The sequence below is a fragment of the Heterocephalus glaber genome, unplaced genomic scaffold, assembly GCF_053883595.1.
Source record: "Heterocephalus glaber isolate CG9 unplaced genomic scaffold, H.glaber_assembly_v1.0 deba00001457, whole genome shotgun sequence".
Taxonomy (NCBI): Eukaryota; Metazoa; Chordata; class Mammalia; order Rodentia; family Bathyergidae; genus Heterocephalus; species Heterocephalus glaber.
In genome coordinates this window covers 14334498-14352817 of record NW_028258305.1, presented here as the reverse complement: position 1 = coordinate 14352817, position 18320 = coordinate 14334498, and the positions used below count along the sequence as shown (strand labels likewise).

Here is an 18320-nt window from a genome sequence, read left to right as displayed (position 1 = left end):
CTGCCAAGTCCTGAACTGAGAACGAGAGGTCTTGCAGCAGATGTTGCAGCTGCCTTGTGGGAGTAAGTTGCCTGCTGACTGCTGCTGCTGCTGCCTCTGTTCTGGTCACAAGCAGCACTACCTGGACTCAGGACATGGCAGAAGACAGCAGTTCTCAGCATGCTTTGGAAGCCTGGGAGTCAGACTTCCAGGCCTCTCCATTCAGTCATTGACGTTGGGGTGTCAAACTTTTAATTTCTCAGACAAATGGAGCAAAAGCCATTTTGGTTCATCCTGATTACTTGAACTTGATGGACCTTGCCTAGGAGCACTTGTATGCCTCCTGGCTGCAGAGGTTACTTTTATGTCTCTGTAGACAAAACTCTGTTGTACATGTCAGATGAATCTCTTGATTCATTAATTTTTCAAGACTTTTTGTGAAGTTCTTTAATGAGGAGTCTTGTAGGATGACATGTAGCAGACCATTAATGGGGATTGAAATGTTTTAACAGAAATCCTTTTCCTTAGGAATAATGAAAGAAGTGATTTCCGGGTACTGATCAAAACAAAATCCATATTACATCAAAGCCTTGTGAGACATTCAGTTGTTCATTTGCCATATTTAGATGTCTTAGTGGAATCAGAAACCCGTTTTGATATGTGTTCTCCATGAGTTAAGTCTCATTTGTCTTTTCATTTCATGATGCATGTCTTTTTTTTCTTTTGTCAGGATAACATCATGTAGCATCTTGTTTGTTTTTCCTTATCTCTATGTACATATCTATCTACTTGTGACTGTAGATGGGTATATAGATAGATGCCAAGCTTCTTATGTTCTGGGGTAGTGTGCACTATTATTGGGTCTCTGCCTTAAAATACAACCAAATTCATTTTAGAGGAAAAAATGCTTTTCTTTGGTCATTAGGGAGCCCTGATGTGTGTTTCTGGCCCCAAATTATATCACATGTGTCATTGATCTATATGTATATATATGATGTTTCCATATATATATACACACACACACACACACACATATATATTTATGTGTATGTTTTTTAAATTTTATATCATCAGGACTCTTAACCAATTTTAATGCGTTTTATATTGAGAAGACAAAAAAATAAGCACATGAGAAAGGAGTGCTACCATACTTTTAGCATTTGCTCTCATGCCTATTTTTATCGAGATTTTTAAATTGTAGCTTGCCAGAACAGATTTTTAATTAACAATTGGACTGTATAAGAAGAAGAAAAAGCCATTTTATTGTTTTGAGTGATAATGCAGAGACTCAAGTTAATGAACTTGAAAATAGTGTTGCTTCACGCACTTTGGAAACCAGTCGGGTTTTTTCTGTGCTACTAGTTGTCATGGTGCATTCATGTTCACTTCTTGATTTACGTATCTCAGATGTGCCCAGCCACTAAAGCACTTGGGACTAATTGCTAAAAAGAAGCAACATGGGATAAGGGTGGGAGGGGGTGTATTCACATGTACCCACTGTTTGATCATAGCACTATGATTTGCTTTTGATGTTTGTCTCTAGTGGTGTGTTGTCTGTTGGCATGCTTAAAGCACTGGTCCATTAAAATTCATTTTGTTCCTTTTATTTTCCTTGTTTTCTTGGTTAGTGATTCATTTGCATAAACATTAATTACCTCTGCATACTGGTTTGGGGTTTCTCTTTCCTTCTAACTCTAAAGAAAAAATTTTTGCTGCAGAATTTCCCTCAGAAGACTTGGCCGGCCTTCTTCACCTACCTTGAAGTCTGACCAAGTATGATAAATTTTGTAGCCTTTTTCAGACAAACATCTATCGGGTCATGACTGTCAGTAGCAGTTTTCAAGTCAAACCTGCAGCACTAAATTTTTTTTTAACCTGGTTTCTGTACATACTAACCTCATGTCTCTCTGAACTCACACCTGGCTCAGGCCTTCCACACCAAATTCATACCTCCACTTCCCTAGGTTTCCAGAAGTTTCACATAGAAGAGATTTGTCAACTTTAAAATCCACTCACATCTTTTTGACTTAGGGTTTTGTTTTTTGGTTATTTCCCGTCCTGCAATTTTCCCTTAGAAGTGAAAAAAGAAGCTAGGTGCAGTGGTACAAGCCTGTAATCCCAGCTACTCAGGAAGCTAAGGCAGGAAGATAGGGAGTAGGAGCTCATCCTGTGCTACATAGCAAAACCCCACTAGGGGTAGGAGAGACAGGAAGGAAGGAGAGAAGAGTGAGAATAGAGGGGGACACAGTTTAAATAGCCTGTTGTTCATAAGCATATGTCTACAGGCTGTCACTTACAAAGCCAGGATAACCGTGCACATATCCCATGTCTTTCTGTTCTGGTAATATATTTTCCACAGTACTATGAAAGTAAAAGATCAAAAACACCTTTAAATCTCAGAGCCTCTAGTCAAACCCTAAACCCCATGTTGTGATAGACATTACATAAACTTGTGATTCTTCATCCTTGCCCAAGTTTTCTACAGTCCTTTTCCCCAAGAACTAGTTTTATTGAAAATGAAACGTTGGCCCAGCCATTTAGATAAGACCTAAGTGAGAGATCTAGTTCCCAAGAGTTGACAGATCTGAGCATTCAAATAGTGGTGGCCCATCTACGTAGCTCATCCTATCAAAGTTGCTGATAATTTGGTGTCAGTTTGAGTCTGGGTAGCAGGGGTGGGGACGTAGCTAATGAGTGTGCCATTGACACCTTTCTGTTTGTCCGTGTATGAAGGGTGCAGGTTGTCTGTAATCCACTAAAGCATCAGCCACACCCAGCTTTAGTAACTCGCTAATCCCACACCCTGGGTGTACCAGCCAGGGGTTGCTACAGTTCATGGTACACAGTTGATGGTACACAGGCTGAAATCGATAACGAATCAAGACCCTACTACATTTACAAAGCCGAAAAGCCGTGAGGGTTACAATTTAATTGAGCTTGGGAAGAAACGCTCCCGAAGACGTCTCCAGCCTGAAGGGTCAGAGCCACTGGAAGCCTGGCTTTCTCTGGGCTTTCTCGTCTCAGTGCAGCAAGGCACCGTGATCAACCAACCCGTGATGGGGAAGGCCCTGGTTCTGTCTTTGTTTGGGGGTAAATAGCTGTGTGGTGTTGAGTGACTGTGATTGGCTTTACCAGCTCCTTTAACACAAACTACAACCCACTCACGATACAACTTCGGCAGATGTGGTTAAATTGATGTTTGTTGACTTGCCTCATTTCCTTCTAGCTCCTAAGTTCCAAAGTCTAACTGGGATGGTAGATGTGAAATGCATGATTGTTGTCCTAATTTCTGCATGTTTTTATGATGATATGTTGAGGGTTGGGGGGGAGAACAAGACAGCATTTTCGGGAACTGAATGTCTTTCCTTGTCTTATTTGGGGGAATGCTGTATAATTCTGATAGAGTTATCTATCTATCTGTTTGTGAATGCCCTTTTGCTTAAACTTCCACCCCTTCTGGTGGCATCCTTGGTTGTAAGGTGGCTGCTGTATAACGTCCTCTCTCTCCATATTTAATATGTGTGACTGTTACTGTTGTCTTTTTGTTTTAAAGTAACTGTAAGAGACTATGATCTAAACTACACTAGAAAAAAATGTGTATTGATCAGAGGAGTAGAGTGCAGTAAAACTCATAATGGCATTTCGCTTTTCTCATTTCCCTGCAAATGGGCGGACATTAATCCATCCCCACCTTCTAATGTCCTTGGTATCCAGCTGGCTTTGCGGGGTGTGCAATGGTTTTACTGTACTGCCTTGATCTGTGCCAGGCATTTATACACAGCCACTGTGCGAGTCAGAGGGTATGTGGTCACTGCTATGGCTCACAGGGTTGGCTGAATGGCCTCTCTGCTGTCCCTAGATGGTAGAAACAGTGGACACAAGCGAAATGGTCAACGGTGCTGCGGAGCAGAGGACAAGCTCAAAAGAGTCCAGCCCCATCCCCTCCCCTACCTCTGACCGCAAAGCTAAGACTGCCCTCCCAGCCCAGAGTGCTGCTACCTTGCCAGCCAGAACCCAGGAGACACCTCTGGCCCAGATGGAAGGCTTCCTGAACCGGAAGCATGAGTGGGAGGCCCACAATAAGAAAGCCTCAAGCAGGTAATGGCAGCATGGGTGGAAGAAGAATGATGGGAAGTCAGCCCATCCAAAGGCAAGGTGCTGTGCTGGAGTCTGGAGAGCATGTGCTCCTGTGGGTTCAGTCATTCAGTAGCATATGGCGCTTAGCACTCTTTGGACTGATGTTAGAAATTGGGAGCAGAGTTTTGTTTATTCACTGAGAAAAGGAAGAGTTAGGTGTGGGTAGGAACAGCAAGAAGAGGCCGTAGTAGTTTATCTCAAGGAGGTGTTTGCTGGATTGAGGCTGAGGAGTCTTAAGTGAAATGATTTCGTAGTACACCTACATTGCTATGTGACAGTTTATCATATCATGGAGGAAAGGCCTACATAAAGAATGAGACATACAAAGAATAGCATAAGGTAGAGGAACTTTGGCTTGAGAATAGGAATGTTTCAAATGAGCCCAGCTTGTACCCATCAAAGAGTCCTGAACACTGGTAAAAATCTAAGAGTGCCTTTATTTAATAAAAGAATCTGTCCCCAAATACAGAGAGAAATGCAGCCCGCAAAAGCCTGCCACTGTAATAACATGCAGTGTCCTGATAGGCTCTGGAGGAATTTTGCACCACTGGTAGCAGAATTTATGAAGGGCTTCTAATAAGGGCTGACTGTGTTTTCTGAAGATCATTTTTGTGTCAGAGTCTTAAGAGTCTTGACATTCCTTTCTCTACTGTTCTCAGGTCTTGGCACAATGTTTATTGTGTCATAAATAACCAAGAAATGGGTTTCTATAAAGATGCAAAGACCGCTGCTTCCGGAATCCCCTACCACAGTGAGGTTCCTGTGAGTTTGAAAGAAGCCGTCTGTGAAGTGGCTCTAGATTACAAAAAGAAGAAACATGTGTTCAAGCTAAGGTGAGAAATGATGTGCTTTGTGGTTGCCCAAAGTATTAGTGTATTTATTTTTACTCTACAGGTTGATTTTTCTTACTCAATACTATGATTTGTTGGTCTTCTCTTCTGCTATTTTAAACCTCCATTAAGTGAAAAGCCAATTTGGCATGTGTGTCAGTGAGGATCGCTGGATTCTTTGGGGAGTGTAGCCCCTCACCAGCTTCCCCATAGCTGACCATGGAGAGAAAAGGAGCTTGCACTTCTATAATTCAGAGCCTGCTGCTCCCTAGGATTTAAGGTGGGCTATTCAGATCCCAGTTGAAGGAAAACATAGAAAAGTAGTTTCCTCCTCTTTTCAGCTTATCCAAACCCAGGAGTTCCTGTTATTTGCTTGTGAGTTATCTGGAGATGGGTCAAGTGAGTCATCTTGGAAGTGAATGGAAACAAACAGGAAACACTGGGGTAGGGCATGGAGCCCTGTTCTCCCTGATTCTTCCCTGGAGCTGAATGGCTCCAGACATCGCCTTCCTATCAGACACATACACCTCCCCACAGAGGACATCCATGTTTAGAAGTTCTCATATTTGGAAATGGGCAAACAAACTTCTCTTTTGAAAGTGTAAAAAGTAAATATTCTAGTGATAATTACTTAGTTTTGAATTGGTTTGCTCTGTTGCTTTGGGATCTGAGAAGCTTTGTCTTAGTTACATGTTTCGTGCCAGTTGGATTAGACCAAGGACTACAAAAGGGAGAGTATCAGATGGTGTCAGTTATGATGCTTTGCTGGTGAGCAGTGTGGGCAGGCTCTTTGATCCTTAGCAAGCTTAATGTTTTATCAGACAGAGAACAGACAGCTAGGTCCCTTAGCTGCTTTCCTTTATCTACTTCCTAAGGCTGCCTTGGAGAGTAAGGCTATTGGAAAAGGTCAGACCCCTGTGCTCTACCATCATCCCCTCCTTCCTCTCAGCGGCACTGCAGTGAATGATTGAACTTCTTTGAGCCCAGGTACCACTTGTGTCACACCGATAGCCCCACAAGTGTGGTTTCTTTCATTGAGACATGCATAAGAAGCAAAATCCAGGAAACCTTTTTGGTATGTTTACTCAGAGTCTAGATTTCCAAATACAGGGGATATAAACTTAATAACAAAATTTCAAAAGGATTCATCATTTTTAAAGACCTTTCTGTGAATTCAGTTTAGACTAATGATTAGAAATACTAAGTAATATTTGCCATAACAAATCCAAATGCTGTTATGTTTGGGGCTTTTCTGGTTGAAACACCAAGCCACCTGTGTCTATTGGGCTGGCTCAACTAATTACCATGACTTCTTGAGGTCCAGGGGACTGTGCTGAGCTGTTGCAGGTCTCCAGGCACAGTTGGTGACACACAGAGAGCTGTGGTTTGTATTTCTTACATAAATCCTGTGGCCTTTGGGCCAGGCATTTAGCTTAATGGTTCCACTGCCTGCCTCTCAAGCACAAGGTCCTGAGTTCGATCCCCAGTACCCCCCCCCCCAAAAAAATCCTATGGCCTGCTTGTATCCTACATAGGATATGGGAATTTTGGAGAATGTTTCTTTTTCTGAAGTTAAATTGTGACTTACTTTCTTCCTGAAATTGCAGGCTAAATGATGGCAATGAGTACCTCTTCCAAGCCAAAGATGATGTAAGTTGCCAAGTTTCATTTCTCTTAAATACTTAGAAGCCTACACATGTTTATGGGATGATAGGCTTTATTCATAATGTAATTCATGTGATTAAAGATCAGTGGTAATGTCTGTCATCTGGTCTCCACAATCACCAACACTGGGAGGTGTTTGGGTCTCTTTATGTCTCTAGAAGGCAGTGAACAACATCCTGCTCTCCATCACTGAGAGAGGAGAGCTAGTCTGGGTTCACTGGAGTTAGGGTAGGAAAACCTTGCTCACCCCTGCCAGCAGGTGAAGCACATTTAGGTGGCCCCAGAACTGTGTGTGGATTCCTGCTGTATCCTGCTCCCTTTAACCAGTTATTTCATAGTTGTATTCTATGTTGAGGAAAGAGAAGGTCCATTGATTTTTTTAAAAAGCAGCATATCTAACTCTTTAAATTTGAAAAGGCTTCTTTGGTCAAGAGAGATGTCTTTTAAAAAGAAAGAAGCACCTGTACAGGGTGAGGCCTATCACCCCCCAAGCTGAGACCAGTCATCCAGCTCTTGTTGCTTTGAGGACCATACACTGGAGTGATGACCTCTGGGTACTGTAACACTGAATTCTCCTAAGGGGCTGAGCTATGTTCACTCCTCTGTGCAGGGAAAGCAGAGGTGTGTTTAGCAACAGTGCCCAGAAGTGCCTGCTGAGCCCTCAGGTAGATGATCATTCCCAAACCTGCTGACTGATAGAGGACGGGATGGTCATCCAGGTGCAGCCAGGACACCTCATGCCCACACCTCTTAGCTGAGTCTCATCCATGTTCCTTTCTTTGTCCAGGAGGAAATGAACACGTGGATCCAGGCCATCTCCTCTGCCATCTCCTCCGACAAACATGACATGTCTGCCAGCACCCAGAGCACACCCGCATCCAGCCGGGCACAGACCCTACCCACCAGCGTTGTCACCATCACCAGCGAGTCCAGTCCCGGCAAGAGGGAGAAGGATAAGGAGAAAGACAAAGAAAAGCGATTCAGCCTGTTTGGCAAAAAGAAGTGAACTCGTTTCCATCACCTCCTGCCCTTCTCTTACCTTTTCAGTGAAATTCCAGCATGCAAGTTCAGAACCAACACATTACTCTCTGTGCCTAATGTTCCCCAATGTGGTTGATTTTCTGTTTTTTAATTTATAGAGCATTTTGGGGGGGGATACACCTAAACACTTTATCTCCAAGTTACAAAAGTTTGAGGTGCAGAGGGAATGCCAGATTTTTTAAATGAAATTATATAGATTAGATTTCAGTATTTAAACTGTTCCTCAATTTTGTGAGGCTGTGTTGGAAATAACCCGCCTCTAGTGCTGTTGGTTTACAAGGCAGCGGTGCTTATACAGTATTTCCTGTGCTCACCAGAGATGAAACGTACCAATTTCCTGACACCATTCTTTTCCATTTTATTCCAGTGATTACCCTGAGTCTTGACTATTAAAAGTGCCCATGGTGGGTCTAACCTTTATTAAACAGATCGTGTATTATGATCTTGCTGCAGCCATAGTGCAGCTCTATGGTATATCTACAGACCAAACCATTTGTACCTGGCATCACTTACTAACACACGACATGCAGCTTTTCTGCATCAACTACAACTACAGTTAAGAATGTTGGTATACAAGAAGGATTAGAAAACTGATACTGTTTTAAATAATCTGTAATTTCAATTTTTTTTGCTGAAATACATTATATTGTATGTTTGAGATAATTCTAGTACAAAGTATAATAAAACTAGATGTATAATAAACCCTTTAAATCATTGGTAAGTGTACAAGTGGAACTCAAGCATATACTGGACAAAGTAATGTTACTCTAATGGTTACTTGCTCGTGCGTTGCCACACTGTTATAATTTGCTTCATTACCTTGCTATTTGATACATAGTGTGCATTTCTCTGTTACTGTTACTATTGTAATGACAAATTTTCATCTTACTGCACAATCAAAATGGCATTGATAGGAATGAACTCCAGAGGGCTGGGCCTGAACAGGGAGTGGTCGCTCAGGCCTGGTGCTCCATCGTACGACCTGTACCTCTCAACTTTTGCCCTATCTGTTAAATATATGCTATGTCATTAAATGCTTTTAAATCTAGCATGGTGACTGATTGTTGTTTTTCCTCTCCTACATACATATGCCAAGTAGGGAAATTGCAAAGGCAGAAATGGCCAATGGAAAGCATCGTGCAATCTTGATTCCTTGTCTATAGCACCAGCTTTGAAAACTACAGCAAACACATGATAAATGTGAATGTTTTGTAGTAACATATCCGTATTTAATCTTTCATCCATGAAAAAATTATCAGAGAGCTTCCTAACCCTGAGCTCTGAGACAAAGGTTGGCAAACAATCTATAAAGGGCCAGAAATAGTAAATATTTTAGACCTTGTAGGCTGTACTGTCTCTCTTGTTCAACTCTTTCATAGAGTTCAAAAGCCCTTCTTGGAACAATATGCCAATAAATAGGTGTGGCTGTGTTCCAATAAAACTGTATCAGAGAAACATTTAAATTTCATATAATTTCCACGTGACACACAATATTCTTTTGATTTGTCTTTTAAATGTTAAAAGTGTAAAGTCAGTTTTATGTAAGTCATACAAAAATAGGCAACAAGTCAGATTGGTTTGTGAGCTGTAGTTTGCTAACCCCAGCATAGAATCCTGGGTTATTTGCAAGTGATATACTTGTCCTGCTTTATCTGGGTGTTTTGACTCCATACTATTTGCTTTGCTTTTCTCCCATGAAATGCAGCAGTGTATGCTAGTATTATGATATCCAGTAAGATGCTCCACAAAGTCTGTGCTGTCAGTCCTGAGCTCCATAACTGAATGGCATCAGCACTTCTCTTAGCTGTAGGAAACACTTTCCCATCTTCTCCCCCTCTACTCACAACCAGTCAAGGCTTTTTATCTCACCACGACACTTTTGACCTTGGCCTTATGGTTGGAATCAAGTTCCATACCCAGCAAACCAAAATATTTAATTTAAAAAAAAAAAACAACTTGAGGGCTGGGGATTTAGCTCAGTGGCTCTGATGCCTAACTCGCAAGTGCAAGGTCCCGAGTTCAATCCCTGGTACCAAAAAAAAAAAAATTTGAAAAGAGTTGTAATTAATTACAGCTTACTTATGATAAAGCCATGCAGATGGCAGGAAAGGTACAGCAGTAATCCTAGAATCCTATTAAAATAACATGGACCACCTTGTGCATAATGTGAGCAGTTCACAGTTCTTTGACTATGGAACCTGGCTTTCTGGTCCTCTCTTGCTGCACTTGTAGAGGATCCACAGAGGCCTGAAAGTGGAAGATAGGCAGCAAAAAGACACCGCAGCATCGGGAGACACCTATCAAGACAAACCCAGTGCCAGGAGATAAAACCTGTGCAAGGTCATGATCTTCAGTCATGTGAGGGTAAATAATGGATTTTGTCTTAATCTATTTAATATTTTGAGGATTGTGCACTTCTATTGTTATAATGTGCTGCTTTACTATAAAATATTTTTGGTGGGCTATTTTTTTGGTACTAGGGATCGAACTCCGGACCTTGCGCTTGTGAGGCAGACAGCGGAACCACTGAGCTCAATCCCCGGACCCTGTTTTACTATAAAATGTAGCGCTACATTGGTCTCTTTATAATTCTGAAGAGTGAAAAGCATTAAGAAAGGCTGTCAGGGTATGGAGTGACACTCTTGATTGAGTCAAGGCCATCTTTTGACACAGGAACACCTCAAGTTGGCATGTGTGGGTCTTCAATTGACGGCGCTTCAGTGTTCTGAACTGGCTGTGGTTTTCTTGGTGCTGAGGTGATGTTTCTTCTGCATGGCATCTTGAACAGGTGAAACTATCAGACTGAAGATGAGTACAGTGTTATCTTCTCACCAAGTTTCTGGCACTTTTAGAATTGGTTGGGTACAGAAGTCTTGCTATATTTTCCTTGGAAATGTTCTTTTCATTTGTTAGTTACTTATGTAAAGAAACATGATGGATGGGGATGTGGTTTAGTAGTAGAGCATTTGCCCAGTATGTGTGAGACCTTGGGTTTGATCCTTAGCATTACAAAATTGTATTTCTCTGTATAAGTGAAATTTATATATATTCATATACTTTTATACATATATATATATATATATATTTCCCTTCATCTATTGGTACAGTTCATTTAGGAAAATGTTTGAGTCTTTCTCATACTATTTCTTGTTTTACATTACTTTGCCATGACTTCTATCATTTATTTTCTTTTTTTAATTTTTTTTGGTACCAGGGGTCGAATTCAGGACCTTGTGCTTGTGAGGCAGGCGGCAGCACCACTGAGCTAAATCCCTGGCCCACTTCTATCATTTATAATGCATTAGTTTCTATCTTCTGAAGATAAGCAATTTTTTAAAAAAAAGTATGGATCCATGGACTTAAGTATTTATTGGGTTTTATTCAGGTGAAATCTTCCTTTTTTTAATAATATATTTTATAATTTTGAGTGGATCTTTCTAAGCATGGCCCATAACCCAAAAAACATTAAAAGAAAGAAAGAAAAAAAGGCTCAAACATTGCTCATGTTGCACAGATTTCCTGAAGGAGTGTAAAAGAAACATCTAATGCAGGGGATGTAGCACAGTGCCTTCCTGGCAAGTGCAAGGCCCTGAGTTTGATTCTCAGTACCAAAAAAAAAAGAGAAACATCTGCCTCAACTAAAAGGGGCCCAGTGCACCAAAGAACAAATACAACAAGTCCAGCTTGGCGAGTAAAATGCATTCATTGGGGCTTACTTTCATTGGGGCTTACTTACGGAGCACTGGACAACTTATGGATGATGTCACTACCAAAGTCCCCATCCCTTCTGTGCTAGGCTACTGGTTTAGAGGGGTTTTTTGTTGGGGTTTTTTTTTTTTTTGAAAAAAAAATCTCCTGTATTTTTCACCTTTATTCCATTAGTAAAACTGATGGAAGAATCTGGCTTGTTATGTGCCCACAGTCCGGCCTCTGATAATATTCCACCCCTTGCATGGCTAATGTCTTTCTCCAAGCATAGGCACAGCTGCACCATCACTAGGGTGCTCCTCAGAGGCACTTAGTGCTTGTGAATGAGAACATCTTTGTCTTGCACAGAAACAACTTCAAAGAAGAGCTCAGGGCCGGCTCAGACATCTCCAATCCTTTCTCCAAAATTCATCAAGTGATTCTAGCAAACAATGAGGTGACCAAAGTCTTCTCTTCTTGCTGTTACAATCTACATTTGGCTGTTTGATTCATATGAAAATATTGAAGGAATATGTAGCTTTTGTGCAGTTAAATTAAGAATAACAAACATGACAAATGATAGGCCACAGTTAAAAATTATTTCAACTTCTGGGCATGGTGCCACACACTTGTAATCAGGAGGCTGAGGCAGGAGGATTTCCATAAATTCAAGGCCAGCCTGGCTACAAGCCTGGCCTTAACTACACAGGGAGACCTTATCTCAAAAAAAAAAAAAAAAAAAATTTCAGCTAAGTGCAAAATAGGCTGGAATCTCCTAGATGCAACTGCACAGCGATAAATATCACCTTTATTTGGGTTTTAAAACATTTTAAAACTCTATTGACCATACAGTTACCAAGACACAAGGTGCAGACAAATAGCTTTGACATCAATTTATGTAAAAAATGTTTGGAGTTTTCATTTACCTGAATCTAATATAAGACTATTATGCATCTGCTAAAATTGATAATTTGGTTTCCAGCCACATTTGTTCAATAGATGATTGTTTAGCATGTATTCTGTGGCAAGTATTGTCTTGAAGAGTTATCGGTGGCTCAGGGTCTGGAGTAATAGTTCATAGAGGTTTCAGTCCATAGCTGGCTGGCTCCATAGCAGAATGGCAAATGGCAGAGGGGCATCACAAAGAAGAAACTGTCCATGGTGGCCAGGAAACATTAAAAGGAAGCAAGCAGGGGGAGAGGGTTTTTTTTGAGGGGGGGGGGTGTTGGTTGGTTTTTTGAGACATGGTCTCCATATGTAGTCCAGGCTGGGACTGAGCTCACAATGTAGACCAGGCTGGCCTCAATTCAGAGGGAACCTCCTTAGGCTACTGGATTTACAGAGTACTAATTAAAACAACAGATGTAGGATCAAAAGCAAGAAAGTTCTTTGGGGAAAGTCTGCACTCCATTCCCCTCCCATCTCAATAAGCACTGTCCAGCCACCATGCTGGATGACCTCTTGCTGCAGTCTGGCACAGCCTGTAGCACCTGACTGGGGTCCACTGAACAGCTAGATGGTTGAGGGCATGTGCACTGTAAGATGGAGTAACTTTGGTGAGGGTTCAGAAGACAATTCTCACTACACACCCTCACCATTTACCATTTTAATGAAATCTTTCATTTTCCATCTCAGCACTATCCATCAGGGAACCTATGTTGGTTTTTATTTTTGTTTTTTTTGAGATACTCATTTGCTTTATCCCATATTATATAAACTCAGCATAGCGATACTAATACTATAATACTACCAATAAAATTACTGAGAGCATTTCTTATTTTTTATTTGATGTGTTTTGTTTTGTTTTGTTTTGTTTTGCAGTATTGGGGATTGAACCAAGGGCCTTCACATAGAGCTGTATCCCCAGCCTTTTTTATTTTGAGACAGTCTCACTAAATTGCCCTGGCTGGGCTTGGACTTTTGATCCTCTGGCCTCAGCTTCCCAGAGTGCTGGAATTATAGGCATGTGCCACCATATCCAGCTTATTTGTTTTTTTTGTTTTGTTTTGTTTTATTTTTGCTTAAATTCTTTTACTGGTACATTTTAGGTATGCGGTACATTTACATTTATCATTGGGTGCTTGTACCTGTACATGATGTGTCTTGGTTCTTATTTTTTCCCCATTCCCTGTGCTCCTTTCACCCCCTCCACCCTTCCCTATTTACAAAGACTTTGTTTCCATTTTTTCCTTTTCTCGTAATTTTTCCTTTCCCTTCTTTCTTTTCCACTACCCCTACCGCTTTGGACCTTTTCTTCCTATTTCAAATTATCAATTATTCATTTTAATCATTTTAATCCTTATTTATACTTTCAGTTTCTCACACTAGAGAAACTATTCGGTGTTTACACGTGTGTCCTATTTATTTCAATATGCATCCATTTAGCTATAAATGTCTCTAGTTTCTCATTCTTTATGGCTGAGTAGTACTCCATTTTATTAAAAACCCATATCTTCTTTATCCAGTTTCCAGTTGATGGGCACTTGAGCTCTTTCCAAGCTTTAGCTATTACAAACTGTGCCGCTATAAACATGGGTGCACATATATCGCTGGTATGATTCTTTTAATTCATTTGGGAAGATACCCAGCAGGGGAATAGCTGGATCAAATGGAATTTCTAGCCCTAGTTCTTTGAGGTATCTCCATACTGACTTCCACAGTGGTCGCACCAGTCTGTACTCCCACCAACAATGGAGAAGGGTTCCTTTCTCCCCACAGCCCTGCCAGCATTTGTTGTTGGATGATTTCTTGATAGCAGCCATTCTTTCTGGGGTTAGGTGGAATCTCAGTGTTGTTTTCATCTGCATCTCTTGAATGACCAATGATGTTGAACATTTTTTCATATATTTATTTGCTGCTTTTACTTCTTTGAGAAATGTCTGTTCATTTCAGATGCCCATTTTTGAATTGGGTCTTTGAATTTGGGGGTCTGAATGGGGGTCTCAATATGTTGCCTAGGCTAGTCTCAAACTCGTAGGCTCAAATAATCCTTCCACCTAGCCTCCTGAGTGTGATACTACAGGTGTACGCCATCATTCCTGGCTGTTATTTTTTTAGTTAAACATTTTATTTTGCAGTGCTTGTACAGTAGTTCTAAGAAAGAATACAGTTCCCTCACCTGCAGTTGTAAGAAATAATACTCTAGTCAGTTTGTCTAAATGAAGCTTCTTGCAACACTATTGTATTTTATCATGCCCAGAATATTTTTGATGTGTATTAAATGTTTTATTTAAAGGTTTTTAACATGAAAAAGAAAGTACACAAATACAGATTACATTCTGATGACCAAGGTATATTCTACATGATAAAATCAAAACAAATTTATAAAGTAAATGTACCAGCACTGAACAAGGTACTTGAAATTTAATCCAGGCTGCACATGCATAAAGTGATCTGACCACAGGCTTAAGCAAAATAAATTATTTCCTAGAATACCAAAATGCCAACCATTCTGACTGTAAGCTGCCTTATAGCCTTGGTGAGTATTTTGAGAGAACTTCCATATAATATGAAAAGAATGACACTTAAAGACTGCAGTAAATGGAACACAGTTAAAAATATTTGTAATGCAATTCTGCATAAAATATGCACATTAAATCTTACTATTTAAAATTTTTAAAAACAAAAGACTACCCTGAATAAAGTTTAAAACCTCATCAAAGAAAAATGCTCATCATTTGCATATCACTGGTAGGAAACCAATAAGATTTTATTGGGAAGAGCAGGGAAAATAGCTGACAAAGTCATTCATTTAAAATTCAAAAACATAAAGTTGTAAATTGTTGCTTATACCACTCTAAAATATGCCATGAATACACTTCCTACTACTATTTAACTTGAAGAATGCGTTTCTCAAAATGAGGTCTAAAGGCCCCCAAAATTTCTAATGTAAGCTCAGTAATAAACATTTTAAACAAATGCCCTATGTGATTATTTTACTTCCTGAAATGCCCAAATGGCAATGAGCAACACTTAAAAGCAAGATCATAAACATATATCTAACATGTCAGAATTCTCTCAAGTTTATGTTGTGAATACTTTTTGTTTTAAAACAAGTTCCAGGGATTAACAGAAACATATATATACCTCACAAATGAGCATGTGAATGTGTATAAACATTTTCCTTTGATGTTTTCATTACTTTCAACTTAGTTATTTGAAGAAAAGATAATATATGACTACAAACTTTGGAAAAGTTACATTTCTAATGAAATGAGGCATTCAAAAAAGGATAAAAAGATAATTTACTAAACTACAAATTTTAAATCATTCTAAATTTAAAACTAGATAGCTTACCTAAAATTAAACTTAAGACTGTACCATTGTAACTTATTTAGATGATGATGGTTACTTTTCAAGTTCTTTGCATAAAAATGGTACTAAAACAGGAATGATATGTCTGGCAACTCTTTAAATAATAAATTGCTAGCCACTAATTTTAATAAAAATAGTTTGAAGAACTCTGCCCCTGAAATGAATTCTATGTATTTCATGTGTTATCCTACTAAATAAAAAAAATCTAAGGAGATAGGAGATAAATGTGTTTTCTGCAAATTTATTCAAAATATTATTTTTTGGATTTCCCTGAAGACTATATAAAGACGTTCTACTTAAATGACACATTTTTCTGTATAGTAAATAATAAAAAATATTAGACATTCTGTCTAAACTCAACAAATGGAATATGTTTACAAGTTTGGTTAACAAGCAATTACTTCATTATTATGTCAAATCATAAAAAGCTCTATCAACAAAAAAATTCAATATTCTCTATAGACTAAAAATCAAGTATTACATCTAAATATAACTACAAAAAATTAAAATTAACTTCCAGACAATTATGAAATTGTTAATTGAATCCAAGCTGGTAACAAGGTTTTTCATGCATTAAACAGAAACATAAGCAAAATGCATAGTTGAAAAATGAGGATCAGACCCATTCTTCTTCATACATGGATAAATGATTGATATACTCAAAACCTGCAAATTCATATCTATCAATCTTCCTCACAATGTCATCATCATCTGGAGTGTGCTGAACAGGTTCATTAGTAAACAGAATCAAAGTTGCCCAAACCAAATTCTCCAGAAATATTTGGTGTAAAGGGAGGCACCACCTGCTTTTGCTCCATCATGTCACAGTCAGCATTTGGAAAGAATGGATGCTCCTGAACATCAGCAAATCCTGTTTCAGGATGATAACCCAGTCATTCCTTTGGGTTCTTCTTCAGAAAACTCTCCAGGACACTTGGAGCTTTTACCGACAACACGGTGTGTGGATTTTTCTTTCCAAAATAACTTGCAAAGGATGATTGTGTTTTGAGAGCAACATTTTGTATCGTAGCGCTCTACTCTCCAACCATCATCTCAAACATTAGTACTCCAAGGGTACACCACTCAACACTGAAACCATAATTTCTCTTATAATTTCTGGAGCAAGGTAATTAGTAGTGCTACAGAATTTGCTGGTCCTATCTCCTGGCTGTAGTCCTTCCTTACACACACAATAGTTTAATGTGGCCCTCCGAGTCCAGTAATTGTCCAATTTCAAATTTCTCTAAAATATCCCTCACTCATGAAGATAATTGAATGCTAAACTGATTTCTGCAGAGTGAAACCTGGCATGTTCTTCAAGAAGTATTCTTTGTTGCTGCATATGAAACATAAGATCTCCATTTACATAGTCTAGAACAAAGAACAGTCTGCTTTCTGTCTGAAAGCAAGAATGCTGTCCAACAATAAAAGGATGATTAGATGCCTGCTCCAAAATTTGCTTCTCTGTACCCAATCGATGTTGACAAGCTCTTTTTTTCAGTATTCATTGCATAGATATGATGTTTTTGTTTGTTTGTTTGTTTCATTGAACCAGCAGTACTTTTGCATAACTTCCTCTCCCTATTACCCGGAGTAAATCAAAATCCTGAAGACCTAAACTGGATGAAGCTTTACCACTTTCCCTGGTGTTCACTGCCACTTATTCCAAAACCTCATGACTTTTAGGATTATGTGGGATTGCTGTCTGTGCAGGATCTAAAGCCATGGCTGATTGATGTATTGCCATCATGGGTTCCAGTGGCAAAGAATACTGCCCACATTCAATTGTGACAAGTTTGTGGCACTTCTTATGAACCAAGAGCTTACAGTTGATACACATATATCTGTCATCCAAGTCCCCCTGTACGATCTGTGCACATGGCACAATGAGCACTCTTTGTTGAAACGTTTGCCTTGAAAAATATGGCCATTTGCACAATAAAGCTTTCCCCAGAGGCATGCACCTGGGATAGATCGATTTATCTTCTGGACAAGGTATTTTAGGATGTTCTGGTATACAAGGTGATACATGAATTAAGAGTTCAGAATCCTTGTTTAGCTCAAAAAGCTTAAAGTCTTCTAACTCCAAGTGAGATTATACAATATTCAGGTCTCCCTCCTCATCTACCCATTTTGTGGTGAAAAGCAGTTTATTGTCAAAAGACCAGATGTCTTGAACTTCATTGTCCTCAAAGGAGACGGAACTCTCAAAATATTTTGTCATATCTCTTCCCTTAAGCAAGGTCTGTCAGGTGCAAGTGTGGGTTGTGGAGGCGGCCGGGAAGAAGGGACCATAGAAAGGTTGGCTGTCCAAGAAAATTGGTACAAAGGGCTTGATGAGCAAGGGCGACCTGACTGCCTGTACTGACCATGCTGGCCAAACTTCGGCATAGCTCCCTGCCACGTAATTTCCAGTGGTGCCTTGGCCAGGGCAAATGTAGACTAGGCTCCTCAGAATCTCTTGGGGACTGGAGGCTGTGGCTTTGGCCTCCCTCTCTGGACAGCTTTGTCTCTCTAACTTTTTTGCTGCCACCTCCAGAAATTCCTTCCCAGAGCTACTGGGTGTCTCTGGGCCTGGTGAAATTTGCCCTGGGATCTTTTGAGTTTCAGTTTCGTTGGTATTTGGGCTTAGAGAAACTTCAGATGAGTACCTTGATTTTGGTAGGT

The 18320-nt window shown here is 39.8% G+C and overlaps 1 protein-coding gene across 7 annotated transcripts in view; it reads left to right on the top strand.

The window, feature by feature from the left end:
• Sptbn1 (spectrin beta, non-erythrocytic 1) overlaps positions 1 to 8700 on the top strand; it is a 197047-nt gene extending 188347 nt beyond the window's left edge. For 5 of the 7 annotated variants that reach the window (XM_004867283.4, XM_087216384.1, XM_087216382.1 and 2 more), the window contains 4 exons: positions 3839 to 4077; positions 4776 to 4949; positions 6554 to 6596; positions 7399 to 8700. In XM_004867283.4, the coding sequence (XP_004867340.1) occupies positions 3839 to 4077; positions 4776 to 4949; positions 6554 to 6596; positions 7399 to 7617 (675 nt within the window). In that variant the 3' untranslated portion in view covers positions 7618 to 8700. Of the gene's footprint in view, positions 1 to 507; positions 688 to 709; positions 2874 to 3838; positions 4078 to 4775; positions 4950 to 6553; positions 6597 to 7398 lie in introns of those variants that run through there. The other 2 variants (XM_087216385.1, XM_087216386.1) reach the window with 2 other exon arrangements.
• The last annotated feature ends 9620 nt before the right edge of the window (positions 8701 to 18320 follow it).